At 34.3% G+C, this 15997-nt stretch overlaps 2 protein-coding genes across 3 annotated transcripts; both read left to right on the forward strand.

Annotated features, from left to right (window-relative positions):
- The first annotated feature begins 436 nt into the window (after window positions 1-436).
- On the forward strand, window positions 437-7328 carry LOC147076913 (uncharacterized). Of its 2 annotated transcripts, XM_085940570.1 has the most exons (4): window positions 437-692; window positions 2600-2704; window positions 3950-4102; window positions 4277-7328. In XM_085940570.1, the coding sequence occupies exons 1-4, from the start codon at window positions 513-515 to the stop codon at window positions 5117-5119; spliced, it is 1281 nt and encodes a 426-aa protein (XP_085796696.1). In that variant the 5' UTR covers window positions 437-512; the 3' UTR covers window positions 5120-7328. The 2 variants fall into 2 exon arrangements, with proteins under 2 accessions (XP_085796696.1, XP_085796697.1); XM_085940571.1 differs by lacking the exon at window positions 2600-2704 and having other exon boundaries at window positions 446-692; window positions 4277-5246.
- A 3005-nt stretch (window positions 7329-10333) lies between these two features.
- On the forward strand, window positions 10334-15685 carry LOC147076914 (uncharacterized). Its single transcript, XM_085940566.1, has 4 exons — window positions 10334-10542; window positions 13231-13491; window positions 13750-13902; window positions 14676-15685. Exons 1-4 carry the CDS (start codon window positions 10363-10365, stop codon window positions 15513-15515), a joined length of 1434 nt encoding a protein of 477 aa, XP_085796692.1. The 5' UTR covers window positions 10334-10362; the 3' UTR covers window positions 15516-15685.
- Window positions 15686-15997: the final 312 nt, after the last annotated feature.

Below are 15997 nucleotides of genomic sequence, written 5' to 3' on the forward strand. Positions count from 1 at the left end.
CTTAGTAAATTAACTGTTTTTAAACCAGGACATTTTAATATAAAACATTTTCACGCCAATAATATTAAAAACATATTTATCGAATAATACTAAGTATATTATAAACATACAAATATTTCAATAGGTACAAATTTTGTATATTCACATGTAATAAAAATTACATTACCGCTAAAATGTTCAACATTCACATCTTTAGAATGAATAGAAGTTAGGTATATTTTCATTCTGGCTAATAGATTCGCAGTCATTGATCAGCATAGAAATTTAATTTCTAACATTTATGAATATCACACAAACCAGTTATGCTGAAAATATTATTTTTAAAATTTTCCCCATGAAATATTGATTCCATCAATAAATATTATGTAGTATATCTGGTCACACTAATCACCGCCATTTTGTAGCGGTTGCACATTATTCACGGCCATTTTGTAGTATACACTACCTGTCACCTGTACTACGCCCGAGGTCGTGAAGCTTAAGACACAATTAGATATCAAATACTGCATAAAATGGAAGTAAAAACCGAAATTAAGGATGAAATATTGGTTGAAGAAACGGGGGAGGTGATCGGCGACGGTGCATACCAATGGATTGACGTACCAAATACCTTCAAAACCGAAGGTCAATTTGACGTGTCAGTCAAACAGGAAAACATCGAGGACGACGGCAGTTGTGTATCTTTGAAAGAGGTAAGTAGTTACCTTGTTTGTTTAGACTAGGATAAACATAGATTTGTTGACAAATCAGCAGTCAATTTATAAACGGAAATAACCTACGACTATTCAAATCGAAGGAAACGAAAAATATAGATACCTACCTATTACTTTGGTTTTTCCTTCGAATTTGCGATATCAGTACGACAAAAATAAACACTAGGTACGTACGTACCTACTGTTACACCACCGAATGGTCCCTATCTGGGGGTCTAAAGAGGCCTGAACCATTTCAGGGGTGTAACACTACCTACGTTACTTATGCCATCTGCTCACGCGAATACTAAAAAAGACGGGACTAAGGCCCATTTCAGACGCGGCATTAGCTCTGGGGCGTTCATAAACATAATACAAAGCCCCTTTATTCGAATACAAGGGCATCCTTATTATATACGAGCGCGACACCGGTATCCCGTCTGAAACGGGCCTAAAACTCCAGTATCTAGCTAATGTATTTCAATAGGTACCTAACAAGAAATGACTTGGCAAAACGTCAAAAGTGATGAGTGAACTAATTTTTAATTTAAAATATGTGGCAGATATTGAGAAATACTGCTGCCTGTATAATTACAGGCTGCCAGAATATTTCCGTAAATATATTATGGAAAAAGCTTAGAATGAACCAGGAAAGACAATGGGTTTGACAGTTTGAGGTTATGAGATTGTTAGGATTTAGTAACGCCGTGTGCTGAGCATCAGTCACTGGCCAGTTTGTGAGTTCCATCACCAACAAGTTCGTCATATTTTAGTTTCTGCGTGAGCGGATGGCTTAACTGACATAAAACCTGTTGTTTAGTGACACAGTGTATCGTATTTATTACCCGTAGCAATTGGGTATGTTTTATTCAACTGTTAAAGACTTAGATTTTTGAAACGCTGTCTGTACCTTTGTGTTGTTATTTAGTAGCGAATGCAAGAGATCTTATTGCCGCTGTGTTAAGGCTATACTTCAGCTGGGGTACGGTATAAAACGATTGTGACTACGCGACGCAAAGATTGTGCAAACGACACGTGCAGAACAAAACATACTTAGTCATAAAAATACAACATGCGTCCATTTAATGTTTTGTTTATTGTTATATTAGTAATAATAATAATATATTCATTGACATGTTTTCTTTTTCAAGTAAATGGGTAACGTTTTTTAGTCATCTTTACACGATTTAAGAATTAATTCCCCCGTCGCCATAACAAAACAAATTGACATGTTCATAGCTCGTCTTTCGCTCTCCGATTGCCAGCGAGTCCGAAATTTCGTCGCACCTATAGTTGAAAATTATTTGCCGTTTCACTGAAGTATGCTCTTAAGTAAGCTAGGAGCTATTGTTAGTAGGTAATCAATTTTATATTCACATACAAGCAGTTAATCAGCAATGTCAAATGCATTACGTTTACTTACTTTATTTATTCACTTAAGTACCAATACCAATACGATAATTAAATTACAATTATCATGTGCTATATGAGACACAGATGATTCGCGTACGTTTTCATCAACTTAATCCACTGTAATATTATTAGACTCAGGTAACGGCGTATTTTGTTTTGTTATGCCAAATAAGTATAACTTCTAACGCGCGTGCATAAGTACACAGACCGATTTTTTTATTGTGTGATTTTATTAATTAATTTTTGTATGTATTTATTGACAGACCCCATTCGTAAACCGTGACATAGATCCTTTAATAGCACCTGATATCCTTGAGATACAATCTGCACTGTCGTTTGTTAAAATTGAAGTTCAAAAACCGGACATTAAAATAGAAATAACTCTTGCACCAGCGAAAGAAACCCGTCTAAGGTTGAACAGAGCTTCATTTTTCGATAGAAATTTTGTTTGCAAGCTGTGTTATATTTTTTTTTCATCTGGGCACTTTTTAAAGGACCATATAAGTATGCACGAGGTGTCGGCCGTCGACGAAAGCTGTCACTCGTTGGAAAAGTTTGGCGAATGCTGGAAGACGTCGACGTTCCACAGTGATTCACAGGTACCTCATATATTCGAACATTCTCATTTGTTATACCTCCCAATATGATTCATGTCGAATAATCAACCAATGTGTGCGAATGGTGTAAATTCTTAATCACTTCGTGTCCTCAACTTAACATGGTATGGTACATGTTGGACATTACGCGACATGACTTAACCCTTTGGCTGCTACGATGTTGTGCAAAATCCGGTCGAGGATTGCTACCAATAATTGTCGATAAATTAAAGTATTGTATTATTTTTAGACACCTTACCACTCTATTTGATTCTGTGAAATCGGAATATTATGAAAACACGTTTTGTAATTAATTTATCGTTTTGAATAGATAATGAGGCAATTAGATATCGCCCGCTGCATGTGCTATTAAAAGTAATTTACATATCTCTTTCTCAGTCCATCATACGGGCGATCGCGAGAGCGAGCGAAATGCACTATCGGCGCACAGAGTTTTGATTTTTACCAGTTATTGGAAACAATCGGTTATCCCACACGAAGGATAATACAAAGTAGTGGAATTAGAAAACTACCCGGCCGAAAAGAATTTTTTTGCATGGTGGCCTTGTGAAAATATCGCGTACAATATGCGTGATTTGTGAAAAGGGTCTTTATGGTGTTTGTTTATTGGAACATTTAAAATATGTATAAGAAATGATTTTATTTCATTATTTTTATATACTTAAATGAAACTGTTTTTATATAGCACAAATCCACTTTAATTTAAACACTGAGTTGAGTAAAAGACTTTCCCATTGTTTCAAATGGATAAAATAAAATAAAACGTCCTTCCACCAAAAATTTGACTAAACAAATTTTTACATTGTAAACTGTAATTTGTATTTGGAATTAATGTTTTCATTGTAACAAGGGTGATGCCATGAAAAAAAATACAATAGTTATAAGTTCAAAACCTACCCAGTAACAAAACATGAATGGGGTTATATTACACAACAATACAATTAAATAGATAGTAAAACAATGTTTCGTACCACTGGTGCAGTAGTATGTTCCCAAATCAACTTCACATTTCAGCCATGAAAAGCAAAACGACGATCGTTGTTAGCATTACTGGCCATTATCAAAAACAACGATATATCGTTGCGTAGCATTCTAAGGGAATAAAACATATTATCGAAGGTAGACGTAAGTACTCGAATTGGGGCAGAATATAAATCGCTTCCCAAATGCAGTCATAAATTGGCGGCCATTGATGCCTCCTCCGGCTGATAATAATGTTATTTTCAGAAGCGTGAAATCGGTCTCTTCAACATAAAATCTGAGAATGATAATGAAGGAGTCATCATCAAAGAAGAATTGGTTGATATCGCAAACCCCGAAATCGATAACGAGACGCCTCATCCTGTCTACTCCGATCCACAATACCGGCCATTAGATCAGGTACACATGTTCAATTGTAAAGATTGTTTTTTAAGCGCAATATAACTTAAAATTGTAAGCAATAACATCATTTTTCATAAGAACATCGATACCTACACGACATTAACGTTTAACAATGATTATATTTATTTTAATTTTCTAGAATTGAATATACCAACCCTGTTCTTTTCGTAGGTTTCTATTCGGCAGCGTTTCACCACAGTATGTGATACCAACAGTCAACCACTGGAATTTGTTAGAAAAGATACTGTTGACAATTCCCTGGCGAACAACAAGATGGCACAGACAACCGATACAACCAAACGTACGATGGAAGACGGTACACATCAATGCGATATATGCTATAAAAACTTTATGCAAGTTAAGTATCTCAAACGCCATAAAAAGACACATTCCGCTGAAAAACCACATCGATGCGATGTATGCTTAATAAAAATACTAGATGCAAGTGCTCTCAAAAGACATAAAATGACACATACTGGGGAAAAACCTCATAAATGCGAGGTATGTTCTAAAAATTTCATTAGAATCAATGATCTTAAAAGACACACAATGACACATACTGGTGAAAAACCACATCAGTGCGATGTGTGTTTAAAAAAATTCTTGGAAATTAATGCTCTCAAAAGACATATGATGACACACACTGGTGAAAAACCACATAAATGTGATGTGTGTTTTAAAGAATTCCGGCATTTTAGTAGTCTTAAATACCATAAAATGACTCATACTGGTGAAAAATTACATCAATGCGATGTATGCTTAAAAAATTTTCTTCTAATAAGTGTTCTTAAAATACATAAAATGACACATACTGGTGAAAAACCACATCAATGCGATGTATGTTTTAAAAAATTTCTGCATATTAGTGTTCTCAAAAGACATAAAATGGTACATACTGGTGATAAACCACATCAATGCGATTTGTGTTTTAAAAAATTTGTCCAAATTAGTGCCCTCAAAAAACATAAAATGACACACGATAGTGAAAAACCACATCAATCTCATGTGCCTTAAAAAATTCTTGCTACTTCGTAGTCTTAAAACACCAATGTAACAATCAAGACAAGTTAAGTGAGATAAACACACAGCAATAATTTTCACTGACAGGGAAAAGTCGCACTCGGAGCTATTTTACTTGTAGATTACCTAGTTACATTTTAAAATACTAATCTTTAACTGATATAGCACTACGGTATATTATTGGTGCGAATCATTCGGATGTGATAATGATGATTGATAATATATTTAACTGATAATTCACTTACAGAATTGCATTATTAAATTATTATATTTTTTGTGTTTCCTGACTAATAGAAATAGCTTCTTATCCATTAAGGCCTGGGGTTAATTTTACCTCGAAAAACCCTGGTACTCTTCAAAATCACATTACATGACTATGTTTACCTAGTGAACGAGATTTATACTCAGTGTACTATATTAGGTTGTAACTGTTGATCGAGTAGATCGAAAACCATGTTAAGCATCAGTCAGCTGACCATCCACATTATGTATTTATGTAAAATGGACTCAAATAGTTTGACCGGTGCAGACAGAACAGCTACTGGGTGAATGTTGGTTCAGAGACTAAGCCATTTTTATGCACCGGTCTTCTACAAGTTAAGCTCCAACAATCAGGCACAGTAAATTTACTCAAACATAGATTAAGTCATACAACAAATGATCACTTAAACGTTGTTTCCCTCCTTCCTTTCAGTAGCCATAAAGGAATACCATCTTAACCTACGGTAAGCGAGAGTGAGACGGGGTAGGTTGATTCCAATGAGTAGAAGGATTGTGCGTGATAAAGTAGCCCAGTTTATTTCCCTTAGCCATAAATGATACAATTTTTAATTCAGACACGTACTATGATATTGAGTGATTTTTATAGTTAATAATTACGGAGATGCGGTGTGAGAAAATTATTAATCATTAGATCGTAGATGCGCGACCGGAAGTTAGAATGGCTTTATTACTTGTGTAGATTTAATCTCGCGCCCCCTTGGTTGTTATAGTGATTTGAGACAAAGGAAATACTAAGTTGGCTTGGGGCGACCGACCTGTGGATGCATGTCATTATTTACCGCATGACCGATGGAGAGTTCATGCCCTGGTAAACAATTCGTAGAAAACTGTCTCTGTTTGCATTACGACATAGCGTTATAAATTAATTAATAATATATTTCATGATACAAAGTTGCACTATTGCATTCTTTCACGTTCGGACCAGTAATTTTCTGGCAATAATAATGACTTGTTATTAATGCGTTTGCATTCCTGAATTCTTATGAACAGTGAATTTAGCGAGAAAAAATTATATATGTTATTGTGAGGCGGTTTGCTTATCCGAGTTCACTGACCGCAGAGTGTGCCGTTGGCAAATGATTTGAAATTGATATTGAAAGACATACTTTTAATACTAGCTATATTACAAAGTAACATAGTTCTAGGGTATTAAAACAAACTAAGATGCTAACTTAAATATACACTCTGCCTAAAGATCCGTAAGGTACCCACATACCTACTGTGGATTTTGTACATAGTCTCGAGTAATGGTTTCTAAAATGTATGTACTAGTAAATTGTTAAAAATGTATTATCACAAAAAATGGAAAAAAACGTAATTTACAGAATAATTAGAAAGGTTATGATATGTATATAAGTAATATATTTTTACAGAACATAACTAAAATTTTAAATTGAAGTTTCTTTCCTCAATTTGATTACACATGTATAAATGTGGCTTTCAAACAAGAAAAGGGGCCCCTTCCCCAATCTTGATAGTGCATTGTTAACTATTTATGATTGCAACTAAATAATGTAATAGGTTTGTTAAACTTTTTCAAATTTACCCTTATGTAACAATTGCGGGGTCTTTATTTTGGTGCAAATAATCACTGATATCTGAGTAAAACATTATTACATTTCATTGCAATTCATAAATATTATAATATATTTTCATTGATATATTTAAACGAATCAAATTTATGCCATGTATTGTTCGACTGTATAAAATGGATAATAGGACTGCAAAAGAATTCATAATACCTTGATGTTGTTTGTAAATTCAATTCGTTCTTCGTTATGTTTTTTAATTTTTTAATACGTAGGTAGTAATTGTTTTTGGTAATAAGTTATAAATCTATTTAGTATTTGTCACGCTAAATAAAAATACAGCGAATTTGTTCACTTAATTCAAAATAAATAAAAATATCGAGATACATTCATATATTATTGTTTTTTTCATATTATGACTATACGCTTAGTGTTCCCATATTTGCATCAAATTACAAACGATGTCTAAATATTATGTTGTTCACAAAATATTCTATTCACAAAGTGTCTTTCGTGCCTTTTTTTAAAACTAATTATGTTACTAAACTATTTTTTATATTCAAAGAATAATTGACAAGATTTTGAGAATGTGTCATTCCATATCAATGACATTAGTATGGACGAAGCATCTGGAAAAAAATGGCACTTACTTTTTTGTCGGGTCTGCCGAATGGCATAATCTGTTCTAACGCCATTACAATAAAGGTGATATTGCTATAAATTCACGATGATTTTTGTCAGGTCTGCCGAATGGCATAATAATTCATATATTAATATCAATATCGTTCGCTCAAATGAACATTGACACTAGAAACACTGTTCTAACGCCATTACAATAAAGATGATATTGCTATAAATTCCCGATGCGTGATATCTCATAATGGAAATTGCCAAATTTTGTCCCGTGACGTCGACCTATACATGTGTGAATGTCGCTATGTGCGAATTTACTTGCTAGCTACTGTACTGAATGCGTTGTCCATTAATAATGCCATTGTTCCATATATACTGAATATACATAACTTAAAAACATCTCGTACCCACTAATAACATAATATGAAATAATATGACGCGCCAAATGTTGGTAAAAAGCTTTTGTATTCAAATATAGTGATCAAAATTAATAATGCCTTGTGTATACAGAATCAAATAAATTACCTGGAGCTGAAGGAACTGCTATAGACCTATAATAATTGAAGATCTCTGATCTAGAAACCTTACAATTGATATTATTAATTTTATATGATAGGTAGAAAAATGAACCACGAGTTAGAAGAGCTGATTGAACAGCAAATAATCATAAGATATTGTAAGTCCCAAAGACTACGATGGGCGGGACATGTGGAGAGAATGCCGGAAGTTAGAGCGCCAAGGATCATGACGAAGTGGCTACACCAACGGAAGAGACCCAGAGGCCGTCCAAGAAGGAGATGGGCTGACACCGTAGAAGTGGACTGGCTTCATATAGTAAGACCCGGTAACTGGAGAAGTGTGGCGAAAGACCGGAGTGAGTGGAGGAGGCCAAATCCCACCCCGGGTTGTAGCGCCGTGGAAGAAGAAGATCAAGAAATCTTACAAATGATATTATTATTAATTTTATATGAAAGGTAGTTACCTAACTAAAGTTTGGCTAGCCGCTAATGTACGAATATTTTACTATTTCATATTAAGGTCATAATCTATTCAAAATACGTACTTACCTACTTTTACATCAAAACTATTTTCAATTTCACACAATAATAAAATTATGTAATTATCTCCAAATTCTCAAATTACCAAAAAAACCATACGTACAAAAAAATATTGAAAATCTATCGAAATGCAGAAAATGATTATTTTTATAAGATTTAGATAGATAGAAAGTTACCTACCTAAATAAATGCTAATAATGTATTTAATACAGCGCCCGAAATGGAAAAATTTACGAATCGGAGCGCTCGACAGTTTTCTGAAGATTTTTACATAGTAAAGTTATCAAAGTTTGTGTTTTTTTTCATAAATATAAGTGTGTTAGATTTTCCATTATATAGCTTATATAGCTCATACGGCCAAATTATTTATTCCACGAGACGGAGCGAAAATTTTACCGATTTCACGAACAGGAACGGCGCTCCGGGGCGTTCCGGTCCATTTCGAGCCCTGATTTAATACTATTTTACTAAAGTTAATGGAAAAAAAATCATTGACGGAGGTCAATAATGCCCTGTATTGAATAACCGTGTACAGTAAAAACAAAACAATGATTCGGTTCGTTGATTGGATGCGTACGAATACGTATATCAGCCAGGTAATTAGACAGTTGCACTAGTAGGGGTAAACATCCGCACACCATCGACCAACCGAATCATTGTTTGTATTGTAAGTAATACCTATATCGCCTTATTTATTGGTTTTTGCAAAAGTATATTATTTTTGCAATTCAATCTGTAAGGCTGAATATCTATTGAATAATGTACTTATTAATAATTATTGTATCTTTGTAAATAAACTGTTTTAAAGCCTGGTCATTTTAATATAAGTAAAACATTCTCACGCCAATAATATTAAAAACATTTTTTAAATAATCTCTTCTTCTTTGGCCATATCCGACCCTTAATTGGGGCATTTGGACACCACGCGGCGCCTCCATGAATCCCTGTCGCTCGCCAGTCTTCTTGCTTCGTTCCAAGTCAAACCAGCATCCCGTAGCTCCGCCGTATACACACTGTAGATAGTATTTAGCGGCCTTCCAGGACGCCGGAATCCGGTCGGCTTGAAGTGCAAGTAAGCCAGGTTGAGGTTCTCTTCTGGCATCCGCAGCACGTGGCCGAGCCAGGTCCAACGTCGCCTCTTCACTTTCAGCGTGATGAGAGGCTGCTTGGTGCGTTCTCTTATCTCCTCGTTGCTCCTAAAGTCATACCCCACCGCACACCCAGTATCAAACATCTATTTTCGAAGCTCAATATACGGTTGCTCTAAGCATATAATACTATATTATACATAATATAACATATTAATACAAATTTTGTAGATTCACATGTAATAAAAATGACATTGAAACTAAAAGGTTGAAGATTCACATCTTTAGAATGAATAGAAGTTTGGTATAATAATTTCCATTCTGACTAATTATTGGTTCGCAGTCATTGATCAGCATAGAAATTTAATTTCTAACATTTATGAATATAACACAAACCAGTTTTGCTGCAAATATTATTTAAAAAAAATTTTATCATGAAATATTGATTCCATCAATAAATATGTATTGTAGTATATCTGGTCATACTATTCAACGCCATTTTGTAGCGGTAGACTTAGTAGATTTCTACTATATCATTATCTGGTCACAAATTATTCACGGCCATTTTGTAGTGCACACTCCTGTCATCTGTACTACGCCCGAGGTCGTGAAGCTTAAGACACTTTTGATATCAAATACCGCATAAAATGGAAGTAAAAACCGAAATTAAGGATGACATATGGGTTGGAGAAACGGCGGAGGTGGTCAGCGACGGTGCATACCAATGGATTGACGTACCAAATACCTTCAAAAGCGAAGGTCGATTTGACGTGTCAGTCAAACAGGAAAACATCGAGGACGACGGCAATTATGTATCTTTGAAAGTGGTAAGTAGTTACCTTATTTGTTTAGACTAGGATAAACAGATTTGTTGACAAATAACAACAACAAATATAGATACCTACCTTACTGTGGTTTTTCTTCGAATTTGCGATACCAGTACGGCAAAAATAAACACTACGTAGGTACCTACTGTTACACCGCCAAATCATCCCCATTTGGGGATATCTCCTCTGCAGGTCTAAAGAGGCCAGAACCATTTCAGGGGTGTAACACTACGTTACTTAGGCAATCCGCTCACTAAAATACTAAAACTCCAGTATCCAGCTAATGTATTTCAAGACTGGAATCTCTCAGTTTCAAAACATCCGCGACAGATACCAAAGAGACGCGACATGCTAGTCGGGAGACTACAGGGATGTATCTCAGTTTTCAGTCACCCATAAAACATTGGTACCAATATCAGTAGATTCGATAAAAAGTCATATTTTCTTACCAAAATTGGTAGCACTGGACTGAACTGATCAAGAAATAACTGGCCAAGACGTCAAAAGTTAAAGATGGGCGAACCGATTTTTAATTTAAAATACGTGGCAGATATTGAGAAATACTGTTGCCTGTATAAATACAGGCTGCCAGAATATTCCCGTAAAGATATTAGGTATGTAAAGCTAAAAGCTTAGAATGAAGTAGGAAAGACAATGGGTTTGACAGTTTGAGGTTATGAGATTATTAGGTTTTAGTAGCGCCGTGTGCGGAGCATCAGTCACTGACCAGTTTATGAGTTCCATCACCAACAAGTTCTGCGTTTTATAAAATATTTTAGTTTCTGCGTGAGCGGATGGCTTAACTGACATAAAACCTGTTGTTTAGTGACACAGTGTATCGTATTAGGTACCTACCCGTAGTCAGTTGAGTGTGTTTTATTCAACTGTTGAAAGATTTTGAATTTTGAAACGCTTTCTGTATTTGTTGTTATTTGGTAGCGAATGCAAGAGATCTTATTGCCGCTGTGTTCAGGCTATTCTTCAGCTAGGGCACGGTCTAAAACGATCGTGATTACGCGACGCGAAGATTGTGCAAACAACACGTACAGAACAAAACATACTTTGTTATACAAATTCAATATGCGTCCATTTAATGTTATGTTTATTGTTCTATGAGTAATAATAATAATATATCCATTGACATGTTTTGCTTTTCGAGTAAATATGTAACTTTTTAGTCATCTTTACACGATTTAAGAATTAATTCCCCCGTCGCCATCACAAAACAAATTGACGTGTTCATAGCTCGACTTTCGCTCTCCGATTGCCAGCGCGTCCGAAATTTCGTCGCACCTATAGTTGAAAATTATTTGCCGTTTCATTGAAGTATGCTCTTAAGTAAGCTAGAAGCTATTGTTAGTAGGTAATCAATTTTATATTGACATACAAGCAGTTAATCAGTAAAGTCAAATGCATTACGTTTACTTTATTTATTAACTTAAGTACCTAGCCGTTTTGCTATTTAAAAAAAAATGCAAATCATTGCGATACATAATATACATATAATGTACATTATGAATCTGATAAACTATGAGAATGATAATCGGAAAGTTGATTTCAACCGAGAGTTCGTTTAGGAGGTAATACCTACGCCAAATTGATTTGCCATGTGTATAAGAAATGATTTATTTGATTTGGATGGATTTGATGCGTACATAGTTTCAGGCTGTTCGTAAGGTATTCGTAGCCATTCATTGAACGGCGCAATAGAAGAGGTGGTCCGTAGCAAATAAGTGTCGACTGAATACTATGGTTTCAGTGTTTGGAATAGTTATCAGATTTTATATCGTTAGAATGCAATTGCGCCCAAACTGAATGTGGAACTGTCCAATTTTCTTTTGCAAGGGCGTCTCATTGACGCGCTCATTAAAGAGTGAACATACAAAACCTGGGTGGTCACATTCGGGAAACTTTATTGAAGTTATACTTCTTTTGGCCCGTTTGGGAAAACAGATCGGAATGTATTTTTGTCGTGTGACGAAGTTGAGCGCGTCGATGTAACACGTTTGACGTGTGACGGAAGTTGCGAGCGCCGATGAACACATAATTTATTATCATGATTATATTCATTTCGGTCTCCAGGGTACATGCGCATGTGCATAGTGTCATTTAGTTAGTCGTTTAATACAACTAAGTAAAGAGCACGTGTTGTAAATATAACCGATATTGTGTCATAATAAATATAATTGTATGTTTATAAAAAAAATTTTGGAGACTAACATTCTACATTGTTATTTTATATTCATAAAACTTATTTATATTGCAGAAAAGTGTATAGATGCAAGATTTGAGATTATATTTATGTAAGCATTATTTATGAGTAAATTTTGTGAATGTTGAGTTGGTAAATAATTCAAAAAATATATTAAAATTTGATTTTTTAATTATTCATCAAGGGCTTTTCGGAATCGATTATAACCGCTGTATGGCAAAGATGAGTTTTGGTCAATTACAATGATTAAATTACAATTATCATGTGCTATATGAGACACAGATGATTCGCGTACGTTTTCATAAACCTAATCCACTGTAATATTAATAGACTCAGGTAACGGCTTAATTTGTTTTGTTACGCCAAAGAAGTATAACTTCTAACGCGCGTACATAAGTAGACACCGATTTTTTAAATGTGTTTTTATAGTGTTGTATGATTTGTTTAATTAATGTTTGTATTTTATTTCTTGGCAGACCCCGTTCGTGAACCGCGAGATGGATCTTATAATAGCACCTGATATCCTTGAGAGACAAAATGCACAGTCGTTTGTTAAAATTGAAGTTCAAGAACCGGACATTCAAAATGAAATAGCTCTTTTACCTGCGAAAGAAGTCCGTCTAAGGTTAAACAGAGCTTCATTTTTCGATCGAAATTTTGTTTGCAACGTGTGTTGGAATTTTTTTTTATCTGAGCATTTTTTAAAGGACCATAAAAGTATGCACGAGGATTCAGAGGTACCTCATATATTTGTACATTCTCATTTATAGAATAATATATTGTCATTTTGTATTACCTCCCAATATATTTGATGTATCGACTGTGAACCGCCAATACCTCCTAACTTAGTAGTACTCGAATTGTGGCAGAATATAGATCCGTGACCAAACATTCGCTTGCCAAATGCAGTCATGAATTGGCGGTCATTGATGCCTCCTCCGGCTGATAATAATGGTGATACTGTTCTGAAACATTAATAATGCTGTTATTTTCAGAAGCGTGAAATCGGTCTCTTCAATATAAAGTCTGAGAATGACAATGAAGGAGTCATCATCAAGGAAGAATTTGTTGATAACGCAATCCCCGAAATTGATAATGAGACTCATCATGCTGTGTATTCTCATGCACAATACTGGCCATTAGACCAGGTAACCATGTTCAATTATAAAAATTGTTTTTTAATGGCCCACCTGCTCAGCATAGGTTAAAATGTAACTTTTATGGTATTTTCAGAGCATAACCCTGGACATTCCTTAAACGTTGTAGATAATCTATTTATATAATTTTAAAGCCTTATGATCCTTTATATTTATTTTAAACATTAATTGATGACTGCATAAAGTATTTTTATTACATAAAATAGTATTCTTTTAAATTTCTCGCTCTAATGTTTAAGAATATAGGCATATTTCAGTACGTCCATGTGCAGTGGTGTTAAGATTTTTTAGAATCATTAATATTTAAACGCATTTACACAACCATTAGTAAAATTAATGTTAACATTATATAGTGACATTCTTACGATAAAAAAATATATTTTATAATCTTTTTGATCCAAAATTTGACAAGAATTAGGCATTTTATTACATAAAAGAATACTGTTTTATGTAATAAAAATACTTTATATGCAGTCATCAAATGTTTAAAATAAATACAAAGGATAAGCTACAAAATTATATAATTAATAGATTATCTACAACGATTAAAGGATGCCCAGGGTTATGCTCTGAAAATACCATAAAAGCTTGATTTTGACCTACGCTGAGTATGTGGGCCGTTATGCGCTATATAACTTTAAATTGTAAAAAATAACATCATTTTCCGTAAAAATATCGATACCTACATGACATGAACGTTTAATAATGATTATATTTATTTTAATTTTCTAGAATTGAATATATCAACCCTGTTCTTTTCGTAGGTATCCATTCAGCATCGTTTGACAGTATGTGATACCAACAGTCAACCACTGGACATTGTTAAAAAAGAAACTGATGACAATTCCCTGGCGAACAACAAGATGGCACAGACAACCAATACAACCAAACGTACGATGGAAGACGGTCCTCATCAATGCGATATATGCTATAAAGACTTTATGCAAATTAAGTATCTTAAAAGCCATAAATTGACACATTCTGGTGATAAGCCACATCAATGCGAAGTATGTTTTAAAAAATTTCGGCATCTTAGTGTTCTCAAAACACATAAAATGACACATACTGGTGAAAAACCACATCAATGCGAAGTTTGTTTTAAAAATTTCATTACAATTAATGATCTCAAAAGACATACAATGACACATACTGGTGAAAAACCACATCAATGCGATGTGTGTTTAAAAAAATTCTTAGAATTGAATGCTCTCAAAAGACATATAATGACACATACTGGTGAAAAACCACATCAATGCGATGTGTGTTTTAAACAATTCCGGCATTTTAGTAGTCTTAAAATGCATAAGATGACACATACTGGTGAAAAACCACAACAATGCGATGTATGTTTTGAAAAATTTCGGCAAGTTAGTGTTCTCAACAGACATAAAATGATACATACTGGTGATAAACCACATAAATGCGATTTGTGTTCTAAAAAGTTTGTCCAAAGTAGTGCCCTCAAAAAACATAAAAAAACACACAATATAGAAAAACCACACCAATGTCATGTGTGTTTTAAAAATTTCTTGCATCTTCGTAGTCTTAAAAGACACAAATGCAACCACCAAGACAAGTTAACTGAGATAAACATACAGGATTAATTTTCACTGACAGTGAAGTCGCTCTTGGAGCTATTTTACTTGTGGATTACCTAGTTACATTTTCAAATACCTATTTTATAAGTAATCTAGCTCCACGGTATACTATTGGTGCGAATAATTTGGATGTGATAATGATGTTTGATAATATATTTAAATGATAATTCACGCACAGAATTGCATTAAATTATTATATTTTTTGTGTTTCCTGACTAACAAAAAGAGCTTCTTATCCAATAAGGCCTGGGGTTAATTTTACCTCGAAAAACCCTAGTACCCTTCAAAATAACATTACTTGACAATTTTTATCTAGTGAACGAGATATATACTCAGTGTACTATACTATTAGGTTGTAACTGTTCATCGAGTAGATCGAAATCCATGTTAAGCATCAGTCAGCTGACCATCCACATTATGTATGTATGTAAAATGTACTCACATAGTTTGACCGGTGCAGACAGAACAGCCACTGAGTTGCTTCAAAA

This window comes from Rhyacophila brunnea, unplaced genomic scaffold, assembly GCF_057557595.1.
Source record: "Rhyacophila brunnea isolate RB1 unplaced genomic scaffold, BYU_Rbru_1.0 scaffold_13, whole genome shotgun sequence".
In the NCBI taxonomy this organism is placed as follows: Eukaryota; Metazoa; Arthropoda; class Insecta; order Trichoptera; family Rhyacophilidae; genus Rhyacophila; species Rhyacophila brunnea.

Bases quoted from the DNA above. Each gene is read 5' to 3' on its own strand.
- LOC147076914 (XM_085940566.1), top strand. From the start codon at position 10,363: ATGGAAGTAAAAACCGAAATTAAGGATGACATATGGGTTGGAGAAACG. The intron at 13,492-13,749 runs GTACCTCATATA...TGTTATTTTCAG, and splicing joins GTATGCACGAGGATTCAGAG to AAGCGTGAAATCGGTCTCTT. The intron at 13,903-14,675 runs GTAACCATGTTC...TTCTTTTCGTAG, and splicing joins AATACTGGCCATTAGACCAG to GTATCCATTCAGCATCGTTT.
- LOC147076913 (XM_085940570.1), top strand. From the start codon at position 513: ATGGAAGTAAAAACCGAAATTAAGGATGAAATATTGGTTGAAGAAACG. The intron at 693-2,599 runs GTAAGTAGTTAC...CACTTTTTAAAG, and splicing joins GTTGTGTATCTTTGAAAGAG to GACCATATAAGTATGCACGA. The intron at 2,705-3,949 runs GTACCTCATATA...TGTTATTTTCAG, and splicing joins CGTTCCACAGTGATTCACAG to AAGCGTGAAATCGGTCTCTT.